Source organism: Lissotriton helveticus, chromosome 2_1 (assembly GCF_964261635.1).
Source record: "Lissotriton helveticus chromosome 2_1, aLisHel1.1, whole genome shotgun sequence".
NCBI lineage: Eukaryota > Metazoa > Chordata > Amphibia > Caudata > Salamandridae > Lissotriton > Lissotriton helveticus.
This window is the reverse complement of record NC_136059.1, coordinates 1024533474-1024557321: the sequence shown is the minus strand read 5'-3', so window position 1 is coordinate 1024557321 and position 23848 is coordinate 1024533474. Positions and strand designations below refer to the sequence as shown.

At 44.5% G+C, this 23848-nt stretch overlaps 1 protein-coding gene across 4 annotated transcripts in view; it reads right to left on the bottom strand.

Annotated features, from left to right (window-relative positions):
- GOLM1 (golgi membrane protein 1) overlaps window positions 1-23848 on the bottom strand; it is a 723783-nt gene that overhangs the window by 170095 nt on the left and 529840 nt on the right. For all 4 annotated transcript variants that reach the window (XM_078675795.1, XM_078675793.1, XM_078675791.1 and 1 more), the window contains one exon: window positions 4375-4429. In XM_078675795.1, coding sequence (XP_078531921.1) covers window positions 4375-4429 — 55 coding nt within the window. The remainder of the gene's footprint in view (window positions 1-4374; window positions 4430-23848) is intronic.

The window sequence follows — 23848 nt, the reverse complement described above, 5'->3', positions numbered from 1 at the left end:
CGGCGCTGTGCGACGTCGTAGCTGCCACCTCACACGTTAGGCTGTAGATGTCATAGGCCTGAGGAGTTATTCGGTGACAGTTCGGCCGGTACCGATATCTTCTGAGGGACCTCTCACTATAGCACCACCCCTCTGCAGATGGGGCCTCAAGGGGTCGGCTCTGGGTGCTCACTCGGGCACAGTCAGCCTGTTTGCTGAACTCCAGGTCTTGCCAGAGGTCGAGGGGCCGGTGAAGGCTTTACTGGTCTGTGGGAGCTGACAGAGTAGGGAAGGTCTGGCCCAGAAGTCAATCTCGGCAGCACCCCGATGACGAAGTAATGCAGGTAAGGAGCGCTCCCCCAAGAGGTCCAGGGGCTCAGGGCCAGGCCGTAAGTCAGCAGGACACCGGCAGCAGCAGGCGGCAGGCGGCAGGCGGCAGGGGGGGGCAGCAGCGTCTCCAAGCGCAGCCTAGTCCAAACTCCCCAGGTCTGGGGCCGCAGCGCCACATAGTCAGGCCAGCAAACTTGGAAGTAGGGAAGAGTGGGAAGCCCCCACCCCACCAACGCCCAGGCCGCACGAGCCACGCAGTTGACCCACCTCTGTCTGGATTTCCCTGACGCGGGCCTCCAGGACCACGAGGTCAGAGTCAGGAAACTGGTCGTAGCCGGGTCTCCGGATCTTCAACGTCGTGACGCCTCCGAGCGCCCGCCAATGATGCCGCTGTCCTCGGCCCAGTCACCTCAGACAAGGCCTGGGCCACCCTCAGCAGGATCGCTTCTGGTGAGTCACCGCTGTCCGAGGCGACAGCCGATCCCTCTGTTCCACTTAGCACTGCTGCCGTCTGTGTCACACAGTTGTAGCGGCGACCTTGGCGGCCCGGCCAGGAACAGGAGACTCGTCTCAGGCCGCACGGTGGGACATTTATCCGGGGCACCAGGAGCAGGAATGGGCACGGCTCCTAGGCTATTCCTCCTACCTCCACCAGGTATGCCGCCAGGCCTGCAGACACTGCACAGGTGGGTCCCAGCTCGCAGGTAGGCTGGGTCTGTCGCCGGGTGCTTAATTTCAGGTCCGGGCTGATCAGATGGTGGGTGGGGGAAGCTCAATCGACGAGACTCCGCTGCCCGATGTGGCAGCCGATCCTATGGCCCCTGCTCACACCCGCTGACGGCCTCCACTCTCACCCCGCAGGTCTCCCCAGCGGTGCTGACTAAGATGCCCCTTTTTGAAGGCGAGAATAGACATCATTCTGTAAAAGGGTAATATGTTCTTGTGACATTTTGTGTGTTCTTGGTGGTGTTGTGGGTGGTGGCTCCTTGAGTTCCAGGCAATACCAATCTTTGATTATTGATAGGACCCATTGGTCTTTGGTGATGTTCTCCCAGTGTGAATAGAAAATCGTGTAACCTTCCCCCAACTGGTGTTACGTGTGGTGGGGGGAGGTGTAGGTCATCACCGCTTTGGAGGGTTGGGCATCTTGGTAGTTGCTGCACAGGTAAAGGCCCAGTTGTTTATGGCCATTATCGGAGTCAGTGGACGAACACCCTCTGACTGGACCCCTGTATTGGCCCCTACGAAAGGAACTACGGTGTTGATAGGCTTGTAGTGCGCCCCCCATGCTTTGGTGGTGTGCTTTTTTTAGGGTTTTTTTAATTTTACTTTTTCAACATTTCATTCACATGTAGACCAAAGAGATTTTTCCATCAAATGGTACATTGAGCAGGTGTTGCTGAACATCCGGTTTAAAGCCGGAGACTATGAGCCATGCGTGGCGTCTAATATGGGCACTGGTGTTGACCTCGCAGGTGCTTGTGTCTGCAGAGTAGTGGGGGTACTGAAGAGTGGATTTAGAGATAGCCCTGCCCTCTTCTACCAGTTGCGTACAAGTTGTTGCTATTGATCAGGGAGGTGTTGCAGTAGTTCCTGCATTTCGTCCTATGTGACGATTATATCTGGCGAGTAGCCATACAGAATTTGCAATGTGCATGTGAGTGGCTGCCTGTGCTGAGCCGAGCTTGCCTGTGCATCATATTTTTTACTCGCTTTATTGGTAGGAGGTGCATCTACTGTTCCCCGTGAATTTGACCTCTTCCTGGATGTGTGTACCGCCAAAGAATCTGGTGCAACATGACCCTCAATATATTCAGGGCCAATAGGCATGCTTTGTACTTTTTTCAACTCTAGGGTGACTACCCTAGATTAAACTGGCTGCTTAAATATGTCTTGTCTAGAGGACAACATGCCAAAGAGACTGAGCTGTTTTTTCGACCTATTAAGTGTCTACCAGGAAATCATCCTGTTGTATAATGTGTAGAGTTACCTTATGGTTAGCACCAGCTCTGATGATAATATGATCTGATGTTTTATCATCTGGTGGCGACTGCTTTAATGGGTAGATGTTAGGATCTGCATCATCCACCGGATCCGCATCATAAATTTCCCACTGGTCAGGGGCAGTATCTAGATCCAAGGAGGCAGAGGAAAAGGAGGCAGAGGAGGAAGAAAAGAGACAGGGCTTGCGCCTCCGTCATTCTACTTTTTTAGTGGTTTGGCCGGTTCAGGCCCAGCAATGTCCTTCTCAAATGTGTTCTTCCTTTTGAGACGCGTCTGGGAAACAGGTGGTTGAGCTTTGGTGCCCAGTTTCCCCAGTGTCAAGGTGTATGAAAGAGTGTTTTGAGCCCTGTCAAGCTAGTCTTGCAAGGGCTCTAGAATGTTCTGCACTTGATTTGCTGTGGCTCAGCACCATCTTTGGTGTTTTTTGTTCTCAAAGGCCTGGTAGGCGCCGAAGAGGCTTTTGTCAACGTTGCGGCTTTGTGCGTATGGAGTTTCGATGCAGAAGGCTTAGGTGCTGGCTTCAGCGCTGATGGCTTTAGTGCTGACCATCTTTCGGGTCAAAGGCCCTTTTCGTATCAGACGTGCGCTGCTTTGGCTAAGAGTCCTTACCTGACTTTGGGAGCGCCGATGTGGCCTTTTTTGGTACTGGCGTCACGATAATATTCAAGGCCTAATATTTTCCAACACTAGTCGAAGGCTTTCCAGACGGAATAAATTTGTCATTGTGCACCTGCTGGTGGAGACCGCCATGGCCTGAGGGCAGTGGGCTCTGAAAGCCAGTTTGTGTGGTTTGGTGATAGGTTGGGCAGCTTTCACAGAGGTGCTCACGTGCCCCTACCTGGAATCGGGGTCGGAGTTTGAGCTGTCCAAACTGCTAGTCAGCAGTATCGATATATCCGAAGGCGCCGCCTGTGCTTCAGTGTCCTCCAGTTCCTGTTCGAGGTCTGGTGACTGCGCCCCGAAAATGTCCGGTGCTTGTTCTGTGCATTGCTGCCTGGTGATGTGGGCCAAACAATTCTCCCTTCGTTGCCGAAGTGTTTTCTAAAACGAGAATACCAAGCATGCCTCACAGAAGTCCCGTCGTGGTCCTATGACAAACAGTGATTGCACACTATGTGTTGGTCTTGCCAGCAGTACTTCGCGTGTGATACTTGGGGCAAAAGATAAAGGGCGTGGTTTCCATCGATCGTGGACACTGGCATGTAGAGTGGAGGCGAAGAGGTTCTGGAAGGGAGGGTCCGAGCCCAGGCGGAAGCTTGGACATTTCCAGTAACACCAGCTGGTGTTGTTTGGTTGTGAAAGCTGTTCGGTTGGAGAGAAATAATACGGCCCTGCAAAGGCCTCGGTGAGGAATCACACTTCCGTACCAGAGCCGTCATGTCGAAAAAAGGAGCCAAGCAACATGCACAATGCACACCATGACTCTGACTTCTTCGAAGAAAAACAACTTGTAATCGCCGAACCCAACACTAAATGGCAGGTTAATGCTAAGCAATGTATCTATGGCCAAAACATGCTATGAATCCAGTTTCCACTATACAAAAAGTGAACTGATTGGTCAAGGTCTGTTTTCCTAGGCGAACATTCAGCAGAAGAACATCAGGTCGCCCATTTCCAAGATAACTGTGTGGCCACATTGACTAATTTTTCTGTTAATCAAAAATCTTACATTATGGGCAGCCCCCACACGTGTGAAGGCACAGAAAATTGGAAAGTTGTTTCAAGGTTACTGCGTTCAACCCTCATCATCTGGCATGTGATGGATATCATGTAACAAATTCTATTCCATTTCCTAACCTACATGAATAAGAGACTGTGCACACGTTCAGGCAGGAGAATAAAGGACTAAATCAACAAACCGGTCATTCGACCCCCCTGGTCTAAAGTTCAGCAATACCGATAACCTACACAGTGTATGAGCCCAGCAGTTATAGATTAAGTTGTGTGTACAATGACCTGGGTGTGAAACCAAAGAGTTACAATGGCGCAAAGAATAATGGAGGTGAAGTGGCTATGACACAATACATGTGTTGGTTTAAACAGCAAAATATGTTTTCTTACCTTGCAACTTGGACAGAAGCTGATCTTTATGTGTGAGGTTCTTTATTAGAATGGCCTATATGAAAAAGAGAAAAACAGGATGACTCGAAAGGTAAAAGAAAAAACCTACTGTAATTACTGTATACACCAGTGTAAAGATTTCGCTCATACACCTTTCATTCCTCCTGGAATTTACATTTCACAGCAATACTTTATTTTCTATACCCATCTCTCTCTCTCATATATATAAACACACATATATATATATTCACTGAAATAAACAAAGGTTAAAATGACGTTATAGTTAGGAATTATAAGAATTTCTAATGCTACATTAAAAAACCTCAGAAATTCACAGAAAAAAATATGTTAAAGGGATGTTATAGTTAGGTGAAAGTGTCACGTAAAACATGCAATTTGAACCCAACAAAACCACTACATCATTTTCTTTTTATTAGAGTATGCCTTGGAGAAGGACTAGTTGGTTTCCTCTACCTTACCGCTGACACGGATGTTTATCTTGAGACCATCCTTGGTGATAAGTTTAATGGTTGTAGACATTATTGCAGCAGATCCTCATACAGTATTATTGGCCTAAATGGCAACCGTTGAGGATCAGACATAACTAGATGCAAGACTGAAGAAAAGGTTTTTGACAACCACTACTCTCTTCCTAGGCTTAGCTGTAAAAGATGAGGCAGAAAACCTTGAAGATTAGTCATACACTGCTGCTCTGGTGATGAAAACTCTGGTGAATGTAACAAAGGTGAAGACAGTTGCGAAGTTACAGATGGGGATGGAAATCCCAACATCTTTGATAAGATGAGTATTTGCATGGGCTTCGACAGAGATGAAGTTTGATGCTTAAGGCTTTTTGTATACATCAAAACCATTGACGTCAAACTATGAGAAGTCTTTGATGTCGTAGAAGAAGACTTTGGCACTGTCTGGTTCTTCTGTGACATAGAATGATGCCTGCGTATCAATGTCAATCTCATCTCTTTTTTGTGAGGTCATTTGTGTGATGTCAAGCTCTCTTTAGAGGGCAAACAAGGTAGTCGGGTGCTCTCCACCATGACAGATTCCTTGGATGTAGAGTCAGAAAGATGTTGAGAATGAGGTCGTCGATGTCTTGATGTAGATTTTTCGTTAGAACTCCCTCTGTAGGAGTACTTTGAGAGGCTGTTTTTCAGAGGAACATGAGAAGATCTCTCAAGTTTCCTCTTTTCCTTCTGCGCCTCATCTACTCTAATATCTTTCAAGAGGCCCCTAGGCCGGATACATTCTCTGTCCCCTAAGAGTACGTTTAGAAATCATTTTACAGATGTTGTAATCTTCAAATGTGTGACCTTATGGCAAACTCCACACAGACCTTGTTCCGGTCCGACAACACCTTTCTTATACCACATGAAGAGAACTCCTCAAAAAGAGAAGGCATTTTGTGGAAACAATCCCACAGAAATCTGGAATTTGTGATGCTAATCAATAGGAAAGATCTAAAGATGTTGAGTTAAGTTTAAAATGTTATGAAAAATATTGACATACATGAAAAAACTGAGGTTCTAAACCTCCGAAGGTCCTGCTCACCTGACATGGAAAAAGAAAACTGCCCCTGCCGGGGAAGAGGGGGTGAGGTGACTACCAGTTGGGTGCTACTGTTAGAGAAACCTCAGGGATTCTTGAAGTAACAGCACCCCTTTTCTCTCTTTAGATTGAAAGCCTATCAGGATGCATTTTCTTCTTTCTGCTAGTAAATGCTGTAATGCAGGCTTGAAATTGTTATAAGGGTGAATTTTATCATGAAATCAGATGGACATTAACACCCTATGGAACTGTATATACAAGAAGACATCCAGGGTCCCGCAAGCAGCACAGAATTATTCGCAATTTAATTAATCTTGGTGATGTCTACATGCCTATATGTTATTGTTCCCCTGGCCTACAAAAAAAGCAGACCATCCAAGTAGAGCACTGACTTTCACTTGGACCATATCCTTCTCCTTTTCATGCCTCTCTAACACCAACTTCCCCCAGCCTACTGCTAGGCACTTCACCCCCAAGACAAGTTAAGAGCAATCCTGCTGGTCGCTCAAGTAAGACTTCAAAACACTTCCCCCTCATAGTATCACAGCAAAAAAAGAACACCATGCCAACCATACACTCCTAAAATACACTACATTTAAATAAAGTTTTGTGCTGCACAGGCGACTGCTTCAAAGAACCATGACAAAATGCTTTTCAAATACAAATACAAGTTCAGAGAACAGATCCGACCTACACAGACATTCTTCACTAGGCCAATGTGTCTGAGATAAAATGCTGGGGAGAATCGTTTTTGTTTGGCATTGTTCAACATGCTGCGGACTGAATTTATGTCAATATTGGAGGCTTCAATTATGTGCAGTCTCGATTAATCAACTCCCTAAAAACAGTTCCAGTATCATAGCAACAGAAAGAATTTAAATGTCCTGAAATGAGGCCTCAGATAATGCAGCTTCGAAAGAGTCTAGTCACTTTTTATGTTGAATCCGGATATATTTTGCAATATTGGTCCTTGTAGAGGTTGAAACATGAAACAAGATTCCTATTTTAAGGGTCAATGGTATCACCAATAACGGAGGTTGAATAGGGATGCGAGAGAAGAGATTTCTGCAAGAACCAAAAAGTAGACAAACTTAGCAACGAATATTTAGCATTACTGCCTGGATCATCAGACATCAATGAGGGCGGAAAATGTGTTAATGTAGAAGCGGACTGGAGTTCAAGGTACTAGGTAGACTCAAGAGAGTGGATGCTAGACAAGGAAAGTGATTGAAGTTAGAGAACACATGAAGTCTTTAAGCATCTATTTTGCTTCACAAATTTTTAAGTAGCTAGAGAGCAGAGGCAGTAGATTATTTTCTGCAGAAGTGGGTAGGCAGAGGGATTTCCCCCTTTTTTAGGGTGGCCATTTTCCACTGGGAGCAATCAGGTCTGTCTGGTTTTGACTGCTCTATGTGAACAGTTCTAAAATGGTTCCCGGCAGTGATATGCATGTGTTTAGCTGTGCCATGGTAACTTCCATCGTTCCCTGCTTTGTTGAGAACCCATCAGGAGGAATTTCACAAACAGATTGTGACAGGACAATTGCAATTGATGGCTTGGACGTTTTCTGTGACCCATGTAGAGTCAGTGGTTTTTCAAGAGAAGCTTCAGACTTGGTCAAATTGGGAAACACCAGCTTCGGCCGTCAATAATAAAAAATGTTTACAAAAAGGATGCCAGTTACACACAATACCAGTTATTTAGGGCTTTTAAATTTTTTTAAATGTTGCTTCATATTGGCCTGTCAATGTCATCTGCCCCTCTGCCCCCTAATCTTATCCCAAAGCTGAAGAAAACGTCAACGTTCACATTATCGAGTTTACAACTAAATTAAAAAAAAAAAAACATTAGCCAACAATGTGCAATTTACTTTCCCTGGCGGTCACAATTGAGCAATGTGGATCAAATACTCATGCATCAATAGATTTATTGATTTTCTCACTGGTTCGTGAACAGGTTAAACACGGAAGGTGAAAAATATCCATATGCTGACGCCATTAATTCCTGGACTAAAGCATCAATTTATTTTCTGACAATTCGTAGCATGTACGCTATAAAATAAAAATGCAAATGTATGTATACTCCTCAGTGAATCAGGCCCTGGGCTTCTTGCCAGCACGTGGAGACAGTGCAATACATCATGGTAAAGGATGTGGATGTAGTCGTGTATTTTGCATGCAAATCTCAGCCTGTCAATTGTGTGCAACAGCCTGTGGGTAACATGCTAGGGAACACAATGATTGTTAGTCACAAATTACAATTTTAACAAGCACTGATAAACCACACAGTCTGTTTAGTACATAGAAACGATCTTTTCAAGCTTAATTTCCGCTCCCTCACCCCCCCCCCCCCTCCCAACCCCCTCCACAGAACAGAACAGAACGTACAGGCAGCAGTAAGTTGGGTAATACAAGGATAAACAGTGTCATTTGAAGCTACGATGCAAAGAAATACAAGGGCTACCCAGTATGCCAATTAGGAATCATGTGAAGGATTACAACATTATAAAACACAGCAGTTCCCTATTGACTTATTTTAAAACACTCAGCAATGTTTAGGAAGTGTACATAATCCAAAATTATATAATGAATACAAAGTAATCCAAAATTATAATAGAATACAAAATAAGCTAACACCTACAAACGCCGTTCACACAGTTTCTTCAATTAAGATTTAATATTCATCAACATAAATCCATACAGTGCTCAAAGAAGTGGTCACGCAGTGCAGCAAAATGGAAATGTGATCATTCAGAAATACACCCGACTCGGGATTGGAGGGAAAAAATAGCATGGTCCAGGAGTGACTTGTTTAAGTCGATGGAGGTTCGACCTCCGATGCAAATTTAAAGGTCATCATGAGGACAGACATGAATATGAGCACTAACCAAATAAATAACCTTCTACAACCTTCAGTAAATTAGATAACCTTGAGATGCATATGGAGCGGATATATACAGTACTTCATGTCTGTGTGCTTGAGAGTACCTGGAAGCTGACATTGTGCGTTTAGGACTTCAAGTCCATAATGTGCCAGCAATATTTGTTGAAAATGAACAGTTCAGAGGACGTTTTAGTCATATCACCACAACCTGATCCAGGCACTGGATGGTCCAGGGGATTGGCACTTCTTTTGAACATAGTAGACAATATCATTACTTAGCAGTTAACCGCAAAGAAACCTGGAGTCTATTTATTTCGCCTGGAATGTAGATAGATTTTTTAGTTGCAAAGAAATTCTGTTTTTGGCTCATACCACATGGTGCCTCCTTCTCTTCTGCGAGCTTGGTCGATGAACTACCTTATCATGCGCATTCAAGTTTATAAAATTCCTCTTTAAGACAACTACATAGTTCAGCTTCGTATAAGAAAAATTACTGAACACTGCACCTGGACTACTTATTTGAAATCATCCCTTTTGCACTTTCTTTCGTGTATCTATGTATGGTTTCAACTGATTTCAGTTCCTTGTGTACATGTATCTAATCAGAAATACACAAAATTGTAGTTTTTTTGTTATATAATCATTTGTTGTTTTTGTTCTGCAATTATTATCGTTATTGATGATTAATCATGGTCCTTCCTTTTAAGATGTCCAAAGTATTTTTATAAATGTATTTGTTATTTCACTTTGAATGTTCTCTATTTTTCCTTACTGTCCCGATACTAATAGCTATTTTAACCTCTTGTTTGGGACCCCGTGGCACCTACACTGATTTGGTCCCTTACAGGTACTGTCTCAATTGTACGGCTGCCACAAGTTGTTCTTCCGACTCTTCTACTGCGGTTTGACTAGCAGCACTTATTCCAACAATCCTACCCTTGTCTGGCCAAGTAGGCGTGGGTGGGACCAGAGTGTACCCACATCACTAGTGAACAGATGAGGCCACAGGGATTTCGATTCACCACCCAAATGCACTTACATTTACCACGTCGTGCAAGTATAGGATTTTTCATGCATTTCATTCAGTTGTGATTGATTTTGCCCCAATTCTTTCAGTCTGGTGGTGGATGTTGTGTGCAGTTTACCAAGTGCCTTCTTGATGTTATGTTGATTTCTATAGCGCACTAATACCTAGAGGGTATCCAGGCACTTTGGCAGGTGTTCGGTCCCCAAGATGCTTATATGACGGTCTTCCGCTTCTTGTGGGCCTCGTGAAGTGGGAAAGGCTCTGATGTGCTGAGGAAGACTGTTCCCTGCCTTGCGTGCAATGTAGGAGAATGAGCGAATTCCAATGTTGCTTTTGCGGATGCAGGGAATGTGTGCAGGTGAAGTAAAATGTAGGTGTCTGGTGGGTCAATAAAAGTGTATGCGCTGTTCAGGTATTCTGGTTCTGTGTTGTGTAGGCATGAACATTCTGAATTGATTGCACTTGTGAACTGGGAGCAAGTGAAGCATCCTGAGGTGCAGTGATATGTGGGTGCGGAATGGAAGGTCGAGTACAAGTTTAGCAGCAATGTTCTGGATGATCTGGAGTTTCTGTAGGAGATTATTGGAGATCCAGGCATAGAGTGTTCCCATAGTCCAGCCTGCTGACGAGTGCTTGTGTGACGTCAGTCTGGTGTTCTGATCCAATCATTTGATGATCTTTCGTAGCATGCCTCGGACGTGGAAGCAGGATGTGCAGACTGAGGTGACTGGATTTGTCATGTTGAGCTTGTAGTCTTGGATGATCTCTAGACTTCTTGCTTGGTCTGTGGGTATTGGTCCTAGCTCTGACAGCCACCAGGTGGAGTCCATTGTCGAGGTCTTGTTGCTGAAGACCAGTACTTCAGTCTTGTTGGAGGAGCTTCATGCAGTTGGTTCGCATCCAGTCTGCTACCATGGTCATGCAGTTGGGGAAGTTGGTTCTGGTGGTGGCTGTCTTGTCCTACAGGGAGAGGATGAGTTGGGTATCATCGGCATAGGAGATGACGATGTCTTGTGATCGATGTTGGCAAGTGGTGTCATATATATGTTGAAAAAGGTGGGGCTTTGGAACGATCCCTGGGGGACTCCACATCTCAATTTATTGGACGGATGTGGAGGGTAGTAGCCTGACCCTGTAGGTTCTTCCAGTGAGGAAAAAACAGATCCATTTGAAAGCGGATCGTTGTATGCCAATCTCATGTAGTCTTCTGAGGAGGTTGTTATGGGAGATGTTGTTGAAGGCCATGGAGAAGTCTAGCAGGATGAGGGCTGATGTTTCTTCTCAGCTCTGGATGATTCAAAAGGTTGTCAATAGCCATAATGAGTGCTGTTTCTGTGCTGTGATTCATTCAGAATCCTAATTGAGTATGACCTAGAAGATGGTGACGTTTATAGTAGGTAGTAAATTGCTTATGGATGGCTTTTTCAAGTAGAGTTGTGTTGCGCCATCAGTTATCACCCTGAATTTATAGTCCGGAAACTCTAGTCAAATAGTGGGTTTTCATGTCGATCTGTATTTGTGTGCCTCTAAATTTTTGCTTTGTCACACGGTTCTCTCTGTTCCTCAATTAGGTAAGCAGTTGATTCACTTGACATCTACCGGAGGTTTCATGTGTTTTTTATTGGTTATTCTAATTTAACAACGTATTATTTTTCCTTAATGGACTATTCTTTTCAATTGCTATGACGAATCTTACTGTGGCCTTTCTTCCCAAATAGATCCATTTGCAGAATTTATGAGTATTTAGTGTATAAACATATGTGGTTTCACACTCATCACCCGGAACCTTGCTTATTGTTTGGACTTTGGTCTTTTACATGATGGCCTTCTCCAACTACTAAGAACGGTCTGCTTCTGTAGTCTCAAAGTATGTGTGACCTTAGCTCACTCAACCTTAAGTCACAGGTTGCCACTTTCACAATTGCCTTTTCATTGATTGCCCCTGCCCTGTTTCTCTACTGTCTTATCCTGTACTCAACTGTCGCAACACAAACTGAATGAGCTGGAGTCAACCCCATGGGACCAACTGGCCCTCCAAGTCGAATTCTTCTTCCAACATGGTTGTTGGTTTCCTAGCTAGCTCTTGTTCTCACTATTATTTATTCTTCATTTCCAGCTTTCTAGAGGTTATATTCCTGTCAGTACGGATAATGACCTCTGAATTCATTTAGGAGGGCCAAACACCGTTGACTTTAGCACAGTTCGATTTCTGCACCGTTCCCTTTCATTTTTCTTGCATCCTGGGCGGTTCTCCATTTCTATATAAAAACATTCCACAATATATGATCACTATATGGATTATAATAATACCTGTACTAAGTACGTCTATAGGAATTGGCTTTTTGCTTTTTTTAATGTGATACTTTTTGGGTCACTTAAAGCAAAGCTAAACCATTATTTTCCAGCAAGTGAGCCACATCCTGGCAACAGATAAATGGCTTGTCGTACCCATTTAGCATTACATCAAATAATACTTAAAGACTACAAATATGTATGGTATAGAAGGCCAGATACCAAAGAGCGCTCACAGGTATTTTCTGTCAGTTAGCCCATGTTCTTCTATCTGCATTTGCTCAGGTCCTTTTCCAAGGAATCATGCTCAAGTTCAAGTGTTTATTAGAGATTTAGATCTAACAATGAGATCTACCATAAAATAATCAAAATTACAACCATTAATACAACTACATAAAGGAGTTTAAAAAAGTAAAACTTTAACAAATTAGTTCATTTAATGGACAGTTGATCAACTCCACTGCAGCTATTGCAATATCATACAATTTAAAAAAGTGACTTTAAATCTCGATTGATAAATTTTTAAGGCAGGACAAGCAAACAGAAAATGCTCAATGGTATGTACATCACTTTTACTTAAGGTGATTCTATGCAAATCACTTAATCTCTCTGTGCCTTACAAAATGGGCGTATTAGCCTGTAACACAAATGGTGCTCATGTGAAGCGCTCCTATACCTTCAGGTCGAGTTTGTGATACATAAAACTAAAAAATATATATATATATGCATCTTTGCACATTATGTTCCAAATTCCAATTCAAATATACTTGAGGAACGGCTGCCGGATATAATTGTATAATATATAACGGAAACCATTTTTTGCTCTACATATCACTACATAATTTTTAATGGAGCCATTTTTCGTGGTATATTTTAAATCGTTTTTAAGTGGACCATAACTCACATTTTGAATATTTGTTCTAGTTAGAGAAGAGTGCTGTGGTACAATATTAGTTAAGTGTTCCAGCCTCAATATTTAGAGCAAGGCATCTTCTAAAAAGTCTAACCAATCCTAATCCCAACCTAAGAACTTCTATTGACACCATGGTATTTAAAGTGCAAATAGTGTGAAGGATCTTCCCCCTTCACCTTGTGCATAAAGCGCAACTGATCAATTTGTATGGTCTCTACAGCATATAAAAGTGTTGGTGTGATCTTCATTTTACATACTGTTAAAAGATTATCAAAGTGCCTATGTCCAGTTACTCCATAAAGTGCCTTTAGTGCATTTCCATGGGCAAACGCCTTGTCAGATATATGTGAAATAATTTTCACTATCAGCCAGATTTGCTGAAATAATACTTCCGAGATAAGGATATGATTTTACTACTTCTATGTCAGATTTACTAAGAAAACATTTATACATGTATTTATGTGGCAACCCTTCAGTCGAAACTCATAACCATGGCGTAAGCAAAAAAGATCGTCCCTCCTGCAGAATGAGAAGCCGAGCCTGTGAGATCTTTAAGGGTGCCATTGCTAAGAGGATTTTATTTTATTCTTTTTCTAAAAAAAATGTAAGATACTAAACTTTCCAGTTCACAAAATGCTGCTGTATATTACACGGAAAGTGTATAGCGCCTACTTCCTTGGCAAAGGCAAGCTTATTACACGGAATCGGTGTTTGTCACATGAGCACACAGTAAAGATGCGGTTGGAGGTAGGACCCACCAACCCTAGAATGAAAACTAAGACACCCCTATACTGGCCTTGTACTCTTCTGACAATGTCTGTTAGCTGCAAGCGCGAGGAAAAAAAAAAGAAAGCGATGGTCGGTGCTTTACTGACTGACATTTTAACCTCGAGAAGGTCGTTTGGCACTACCAGTGGTCTGTAGAGCTCAAACTGTTACTTGCGGTGGTCAGACTCCGAAGAAGGCAAGTTATTTCCAAGTCGGACACGTCAGAGATTTTTCCAACACGGTCTAGCCGGTAATAGGTTAAATGCTTTTTGTTATGCATTGGACAAATACTTGAAGACACTTCCTCGCACTTTCATCGTAAAGAGTACAACTCGTCATTTTCTTATTAATTATAGATAGGAGTGTCCTTGCATTCAGAACATATTTATCTGAAGCTATGTACTAGAAAATTCCAGATGCAAAAAGTAGTGCCCATCTAAACTAGCATTCTGATGTCAGAAGAATGAACGCACCAGTTTGCCAGACCGCAGTTTTGAAACTGCCCTGCAGGTGGCATACATGTAGTCATTCACAGGGGTTAGTATTCGTGGGTGATTCTGGAAAGACTGACACTCTTCCCTTCAACAAAAGGGGCTAGTAAACCTGTAAGAATGAACGAAATGCAAAGTAGCAATTCAGGGTTGTTGGTTTACTCAGAATGCGAGGGATGAGACTGAGAAAACAGCTCTAGCCTCCGACTTTGGACTAGATCCCTTAGGATTCCCATGGATGCCTCACCAACACATTCTACCGATTCCCCATTGAAACTCCCTCGTGTAGGGATAGGTTCTTAAAACGTGACATTTTAGTGCCATTTCTGAATTATCTTCCCCCAGCTCTGGCCTATCCACACATATGTTCAGGTAAAGCAGAGCCCGAATGCTGCACAAGGGCCAGCTCACTATTGGGTAACAGGCTTCCACATTGCAACCAGCCAACACTAGCTTATGCAAGGCCTGCCTTCGGATACAAATCCAAGATTGAGATGGGCAGGTCGAGAAACCAGCCCCGCGCTTCAGTTTTTCAATGCTGGCAGTGCCTTGTTGTGTCACAACGACCTACAATGGGGCCCAAAAGTGAGCAGCCAGGTGAAGCGCACCCAGGCACGGTATGCTCTGCAATAAAAAAATGCGTGGAGGACATGGAGGAGAACAAAAGCCCAGGGGCAGCAAAGAGGAGCGCGTCGCCGCTGAATGAACAGTCGGAGTAAGAGACACACGTCAAGCTTCAGCAGGGGAACACAGAACAGTGATCTACCTCAGAATGTAAAGACAAGGAAGCTCCCCGGCAATAGAGAGACTGAAGGGCATAAAAGAGACCCGAGTAAAGAGCACACCAACAGCCAAAGAAGAAACCAACTCTACCTCAGGGATGATGCGAGCAGAGGAACTTTGTCGTCGCACACCCTTTTTGCAAGTAAGGGAGGGAGGGGGGCGGGAAGGCGAGAATGGGGGAGTGGGGAGGGGGGGAAAAGGGGAGGGGGGGGTTCTGTACATGGGCTTACTGACTATCTTTCATTTCTCTGCAACTCTTGCATCTTTTATTTCTCTTTCACACTCGCACCAAGTAGGAGCAAAAGGAAACATGAAGACATGATTAGGCACATGACGAGGAGAGCAAATGAGCCTAATGGTAGCCCACCAGCACAGCGAACACAAAGCAGCATTAATGACACATAACGGCCAGCATAGCATAGGGTCAGATATCAAAATAGTCTCCCTAAATGTCAAGGGGCTGAATAGCCCGGTAAAAAGAAGGAAGGTGCTCGAGCACCTAAGGAAACTTAAAAGCGACATCTATGTGCTACAAGAGACCAGACTAGAAGAGGCAGACATCCCGCGATTAAGAGCTAACTGGATAGGGGAGGTGGTGGGATCGCCAGCCCAGAACAAAAAGAATGGGGTAATAACACTAATCAGCAAAAATTCGAACCTGTCTCTTACAAGCTACCAAGCAGACACCCAGGGCAGGACACTAGTGACCAGTCTCAAGCGAGCAGGAGAGACCTACCATGTCGCAAACATATACGGCCCTAACAGTGAGGATAAACAATTTTGGGAGGGGATAGGTGCCCAGCTACACAACCTACCAATGGAAGATCTATTGATCGTCGCCGGAGACTTTAACCAAGTCCTGGACCTAGCAATAGACAAGCACCCCTGCAGACGCTACCCAACTACTAGCCCTAACATCCTTAGGAACCTGTGCACAAAACTGAGGCTTAAGGACCCGTGGCGCCTAAGCAACCCGGACGCCAGAGAATATACATTCTACTCCAACCCCCACAACTCCTATAGTCGGATAGACTATATACTAATGTCAGAAACACACACACACCTCATAGACCACACAGAGATAGGACCCAGCACAATATCAGATCACGCACATATAAGCCTATCCCTATCAGGCAGACACAACGAGAAGCCAACACGCAGGTGGCGATTCGATGACGGCCTTCTTCAACACACATCGGCGAAGGCAGAGATAGACACAGCAATTAGAGAGTATCTGACAATCAACGACACACCAGAAACACCTAGAGAGGTACTATGGGACGCCCTTAAAGCGACCATACGGGGGATAGTAATGACAATAAAAGGGAAAATGAACAAAGCAAGGAACAAAAGGATCGCCGACCTGGAGAAAGAGATCAAAACACTAGAGAACAGCCACATAGCCAGCCTAGAAGACAACAACACACTCACAGAGCTAACCAAACTGAAGTATGAGCTCAACAGGATATTAAGCGAAAGAGCAGGGACCTGGATCAACAAATACAAATCAATCAACCTATGCACTGCCAACAAAGCGGGGAAAAACCTAGCAACCTATCTGAAAGGGAAACAAAAGCAGCACACAATTGGGGCAATCAAAGACAAACACAACAAGGCCCAGACTGCCAATAAGGACATCCTGGAGGTATTCAGGGACTTCTATGAGGGTCTATACACAATAGACGACACGCTAAAAGAGGACGGGGGCGAGGAACTCCTTAACAGCATAGCCACACCCACACTAACAGACCGAGAACGAGACGTCCTAGAGCTAACAGTCACAGAGGATGAGATAAGGAAAGCCACGGCCAGCCTCAAAGGAAACAAGGCACCAGGGCCTGACGGCTTTACAGCAGGGTTCTATAAACAATACCTGACCACACTCCAACCCACTTTGAAACAGGTATTTGAGGAGTGCGTCCGCAAAGGACGCATGACCCCATCAATGGCTGAGGCAAATATAATAGTCATACCAAAGGAAGGGAAGGACACGACAGAGGCGAAGAACTTCAGGCCGATCTCACTCATAAATGTAGACTGCAAGATATACGCGAAGATACTAGCCAACAGACTTAACGCCTACCTACCTAAACTCATACACAACTCCCAGGTAGGATACCTCAAAAACCGCATGTCCCATGACAACACCAGACTACTATGCCATATAATCAACCACTCGGCCCAGAGTAGCAAAGCGGCCGTAATGATAGCCCTGGACGCCGAAAAAGCGTTTGACAGAGTCTCATGGCCCTATCTAGATCACTGCATGGGGAAATTCGGGCTAGGACCCAACTACAGGAGGATGGTGATGGCGCTTTACAACAGCCCCAAGGCGCGAGTGGTAGTGAACGGCGGCACCTCAAACATACTAAACCTGGGCAGAGGTACGCGACAAGGCTGTCCACTCTCACCCGGCCTCTTCCTATTGGCAATAGAACCGCTCCTAACAATGATACGAACGAACGAAGATATAGCTGGGGTGCCAATAGGAGGAGAAAAATTTAAGCTAGCGGCGTATGCAGATGATGTGTTAATAATGACAGAAGACCCTGAGAGATCTATCAAGGCACTGACAGACACAATTGAGAGGTACGCCCAGGTCTCAGGGTACAAACTCAACAAGGACAAATCAGAATGCAAGCCCCTAAACATCCACACAACAAGTACAGTACTCGGAACGTCAGGCCTAGCGTGGCAAAATAAACCTATTAAGTATCTAGGCATTCTCTTCGAGAGGAACTTGAGCACGACACTAGAACATAATGAACAGGTTATAATCCAGAAAATCAAGGCCAAAGTAGACGGATGGTCGCCCAAGTTCACAACATGGTGGGGGAGGGTAGAAACAATAAAAATGATGCTCACACCAATGGTCAACTATATGCTAGCCATGTTACCCCTAACCAACACAGATGACTTCCACAAAAAGATAGACAAGATACTGAACGATTTCCTATGGAGAGGGAAGAGGGCCAGAATAAGCTTGCAAAAACTCAGACTATCAAAGGAACAGGGGGGGCTAAACATAACAAACTTCAAACGATTCCACGAGGCCTGCCTAGCTAGACAGGGACTGCACTGGCTAGACCCAAGACAGGACTACACACCGGCATGGCTAACACTAGAACAGGGGTTGCTAAAAGGTATGAAACCCATCACCCTCCTCACGGCCACCAAACACCCGGCAATCAAAGACAACCCGGTACTCAGAAACACAAAACGAGCTCTGCTAAAAATTGACAAACTTCTAAACACGAGCATCAAAGGAGGGCCCTTTGAATCAATCTGGCACAACCCATCCCTAAAATACAGGGGTAAGGTCCTAGACATGCACGACTGGTATAGCCAAGGGATATCCACAGCCAGGGACCTTAAGAACAAGGGCGCTGACGTAACATTCGACACCCTGAAAGGAGAGTACAACCTAAACAGCGTAGAACTATACAACTTCCTGAAGATAAAAGTCGCAATAAGGAAGGCGAACCTCAACACCCAGACACCCTCGATAATACAGCTGGCTAACAGCCTGAACACGCTAGGACACCAGGTAGCACACCTCTACAAGATCCTAGGCCCCAAACACACCAAACTCAATGACAAGGTCATAAACTTCTGGGGGGAGGCAGCAGGTCAAGCACTCAGTGAGGAAGCTAAAGCAGAGCTATGGAGGTCCACTAGTCGGAAAAAAGTGACGGCCACGCTGAACCAGACAAAATTCTGGCTGATACACAAGGCATACTGGACACCAGCCCGATTAGCCACCGTAGGCATTAGAGACAGCGACGTGTGCTGGAACTGTGATAAAGAAAGGGGAGACTTAGAACACCTCCTACTAAAATGCCCAAAAATCAAGGACTTCTGGGGGAAGATCAGAACACTTATCCACGAGATCACAGGCATAGACATACAAACAGACCTCACAAGCCTGGCCCTAGGGTTCACGTCCCAGGCAATCACAAAGACAGAGGACCGGGACCTCATAGATTTCCTGCTGACAGCCGCAGTCAAAGTAGTCCTAACTAACTGGAAGGACACATCAAAGGCGGCTCCACAGGCGTGGCTCAACTGGGTCACGTTCCTTAGGGGGGCGGACAACATGACAGCAAAACACACACCGAAGACGCACAAGCAGTCGACCATGTGGGGATCCTTAGACCACTACCTGTCATCACACAAGCCACCGTAGGCGTGAACGAGATACATCTGAGGGCGCTTGCTGAAATAGGTCAGTGCTAACAGAACAACGTGCACATCTCCTACTTTATCTATATCTCTCTCCACTGTCCCCCCGGGGCGGCGCGGGGCACAAGATGATTGATCACAGAGACGTACAAATGCCATGGAACACCAATGGACGCAATATGGACTATGAGACTACGAACTGGCGAATGATCTCAAGAGTACGGACTACCGCCCCCCCCCCCCTTTTCTTTTCTTTCCTTATTTCCTCCTTTCTTTCTCCTCTTCAGCCTATTTTCTTTTCTCTTTCTTTTTCCACTCATGTATAAGCCTCTTCCCTGTATGTAAAATTATATTTTTCTATATACAATAAAGAATTTCGGAATTTAAAAAAAAAAAAAAAAAAATGCATAAACGGGCCCTTTCAGACTGTTGCCCACTTAACTGCGCAACAGCGTGACAAAAATCACCCAAAGATTGGGGCCAAGATTCGCATCCGTAAAAATGCTCCTTGGACTAAAGGTGGTAGATTCCGGAGGATGCCCCCCCCCCCCCCCCGCCCCCCTCTACATACCTGCCTTGCTGTGCGCAAGGTCGCTTCCACACATCTTTCCTTGGCATCACCATTTACATATCTGAGGTTGTGCCAAGAAGACAGCTTTTAGCTGCATTTTTTTTCGAAGACCTATTGTGGACAATATCAGTATTTATAGCGGGCTTTGGGTCAGCTCGTTATTTACCAGTGGTTGGCTTCTTGGCAGTCTCGTGTACTTTACTTCTTATCCCCTTTCTCTTCTTGTGTTTGTCCCTTTTCTGGAACACAGCTTCTTTACCTTCGTGTTTATTGAATTACTTGTTGCGCCATCCACTGCTTACATTCCAGGAAGAACGTATTACTTTCTCTGTCGGCACTCCGTAAGTGGGTAGGTGATTTCTTCCTCTGTCCCTTGTGCATACCCCATTAATCATTCATGCTTTGGGTTGCTCTCAACCTTACCTACCCTGTAGCTGCCTCCACCCTCCGCACCAATCAAATATAGAAAAATAAAACGGCCGAAGTGTCATGACACAAACCTGTGCATGTGTGGTGACACAGGCGCACATATTCGTCATCACGCGGTGGCCTTTTATGCTGACACCGTTCTATACTGGCAAACGGGCATTTATTTTCCTTTTTTGCGGATTTGTCATAAAGCACTGATAAAGCAAAAAAACGCTGGGTAACGTCACTGAAAAGCGAAACCTGTTGCCTTAGCCAAAGCTTGTTAAAGAATGTCTGGTTTCCACCGGGGCTGTGTTCGCAGCAGATCACATTTCGGACCTAAAAGGAAGCAAAAGAACGAGCTGCTGGAGTGTTCATGGCTGGGGCATTGTTAGTCTGCTCTACATGCATATCGTGTTACCAGTCACCCTGTACTTATTTACGCAAGAGCCCTAAAAACGTGCTTTTGAAGTAGGAAGTGCGAAATAAATTCACCAACAATGTGCAATTAAGAGCCAGGAGGCCACACTAACCGGAGCAAGAGCACGCCATGCTGCTAACAATACGAAGCGTTGATGTAAAACTCCTAATGTGCTCCATTTCTAATAAGAACATGCCTAAATACACTACGCTAGAGAATGGAGAAATCGTGGAGTCTTGCCACATCTTAGTTCAGCCCTGACAACCGCTTACATACATACAGGAAGTGTACCACAGTACAGTGGTGTCAAAGGGCACGTCACACCCTTGCTTCTTACTTACAGGTGGAACCTGCTCTGCTGGCTTGGGTATGCTTTGTCAGTGGTGTTGGAATTCAAAGATGCGCCCTCAGGCCCCAGCAGCATATTGGAAGCTGTGTAGAGGAGCCCGGGTTGTCGCACTCCTGCAAGCGGTGAGAACAAACCATGCCTCGGAGTTAGCTTGACAGGTTACTCGAGTCCTCCTTGCGAACGTAGTCTTGCTAATACCTCATGAAGATCGTGCCTGCCAATGTATCCAAAGATAGGGCTGTATCGATGATTCAAAGTATACTTCTACTAAAGCGCAAGCAGGACACAACAGACAAGCAGGACACAACAGAGATGTTCTAAACTCCTCCCAGACACCTCCCCCACCCTTCCAATTTTCCAACTGCAGCCCTTAACATCTGACATACACCAGTGACCAAGTGCTTGGTGCCTTCAAAAGGTCGCAGTTTATTATAACATTACATTTATACATATTGCCAATTTCATGCTCATGCATAACCTTCTGTTGAATCAGGAGCCCTTACGCCCTGGAAATTCCATTGCTTATGTGTGAGGCCTTGCCGCATAGGGGTAACTGGCAGAGGTTGGCGGACTGGGCAGACCAAGGATTAGCCACAATGGGAGACTTATATGAGGAAGGGGATCAAGGTAAGACAATTAATAAAGAAAGTGTCGGTAGAGCTTGACTGTTATTAACAAGAACTTGTTATTTACTGGCGTTTTAATGTCTTCTTGTGGCGAGTGAACCATGATGCTTTAGACTGCGGAGTACATGTAATGCTTGTGCCACAGTTGTTGGCTGTTGCTTAGAGTGAAAGGTAGCTGGCCTCATGTGGTTACTGTGTATTCATCATCTCATCCGTGCTCTGTAACTAAGAAGATTAAAGTAATGTCTTTGGTGCAAGCCTGGAGCCCCCTTTTTATGCTATCTTTATGTTCTTGAAGAAGTCTACTGGAGAATATTAGTAGAGTTGTAAAGATAAACACTTTAAAAAAATTAAACGCCCAACAACCCATTAGTTGGTTACAGCAATATAATTGCTATGAAATCGCTGCTGCACTTCTAAGACAAATTCGGTGGCTTGTTAGAACCCGCCACCCTCGCTACTTGCCTATTGGTTGGGGTGTTTTTCCCGTTCTTACGCCAGCCAATTTGTTTGTGCCCAGGCAAGGGGAGGTCAGTGGTCTAGCGCGGATTTCATGTGCTCGAGTGCACATAAAAAGCTAGCAGATGCGCAGGCGTGCCCAAGGCAAGCCCGTCTAGGGGGCAGGGATACTGCTCGTGAGACGTGTGAGGGAAGGAGATCGTACTTCTCCTGAGAGGATCTAATAAGATACTATCCCAAAAGGAGCTAAGGGAGCCTGTGATTTCCTTTCTCCTAGTCACACACTGTTGCATACATGTTCCCATTGTAATTTGCACCCTACCCCAACTTTGGAGTTGGGAGTGGTTTCCCGCTAACTCACTGGAACACAAAAGGTTAAGGAGGCCCAAACTCATGAAACGCTCCGCTGTGCCCTGTTGAACGCCTGGTCAATGGCTAAATATTGCACTGAACTACGGGACTTTATTGTTAACCAGGGCTTAGCCCATGATTAAGTCACAAATACACAGTCTAAGGAAGATTCAGGACCGGAATTAGTAGTATATGCCATCCCTCCGGGCTATTCCTTGGTGAGACCAGATCGTGTTATTCGCAAGGAGGTGGAGGATTGGCTAATATATTCAGAAAATGCTTGAATTGTACTCTCCAACCTATTAACGGTGATATACAAGCTTTTTGCGAGATAGAGCAGGTCAGAATGAAAGTTACGAATATTTTTTTTCTGGCTGTCTGATATTCCGCCCTTCTGGTCCTAGTACACATTTAAAATGAATAAAGATGTTCAAGTTCCCAAACACATTATTTTCAGCTCTAATTTCATAATTTTAAAGGATTAAAAACTTTATTTGGAGAATTTTAAAAACAGTGATGCTAGTAACTTTCTAGAAATTATGACTAATGTTGTGTTTTCCCAATTGGTCAACCTCCCAACTCATTTGGCATGGTCATACCCTTGACGGAATTTTTGTGAACAATACCATCTTCGAGATAGGAATGATCTTCCCGCTGAGCTGGTCAGACCAGTCCGCAATTACTTTTACCTTTAAATTGTGGTTGAAACAAGTGAGTGTGCAGGGAAAGTCAATTTCTTTTAGAAGTTGTAGTAAAATTTCCCAGTTAAGAGTTGGAAAAGGTCTTAAATGGTAAATTAGAATCTAAAGACTACTTTCCTTTGTACGTCTGAAGCATTTCATACCTGAATATGCAAAGATATTGAACATGTGGGGCCACTTAAATTTAAGGTGGCCACGAGAGCCAAGGCATTGGCCCATTGGTTTTCTGATAATCTAAAGTATCTCAGACGACATTGCTATAGCCAAGAGCTCAGATGGAGGCTGGCCCCAACTGGAGTAGAGAAAATTAAATACAAAGAACTGTTGGTGCAATATAAACGAGCCATTTTTATGCTAAATCAGATTATTTTATTAAGAAACTAGGTGCTGCAAGCAATACCCCTAAACTGGTGAAGCAGCTCCAACATCACCCCCCACCACCACTACTACTCTGCAATTATTGCAGAATATACATGGCGTTTGTAATAGGATTGCAGATTATTTTAAATAAAACATTTTAAATATATTCTCTAATTTTAAGGAACATGAGGATGACTTTTCTCATGGCAAGGACTTGGTCTGCGATTCCTAACAGAGGACCCTTCATTTTGTCTACCATTCCTCTCATATCCAATAAGCCAATTAAGGCGTTTCTTATGCATTTTAAATCAGGCTGCCCAGAGTAC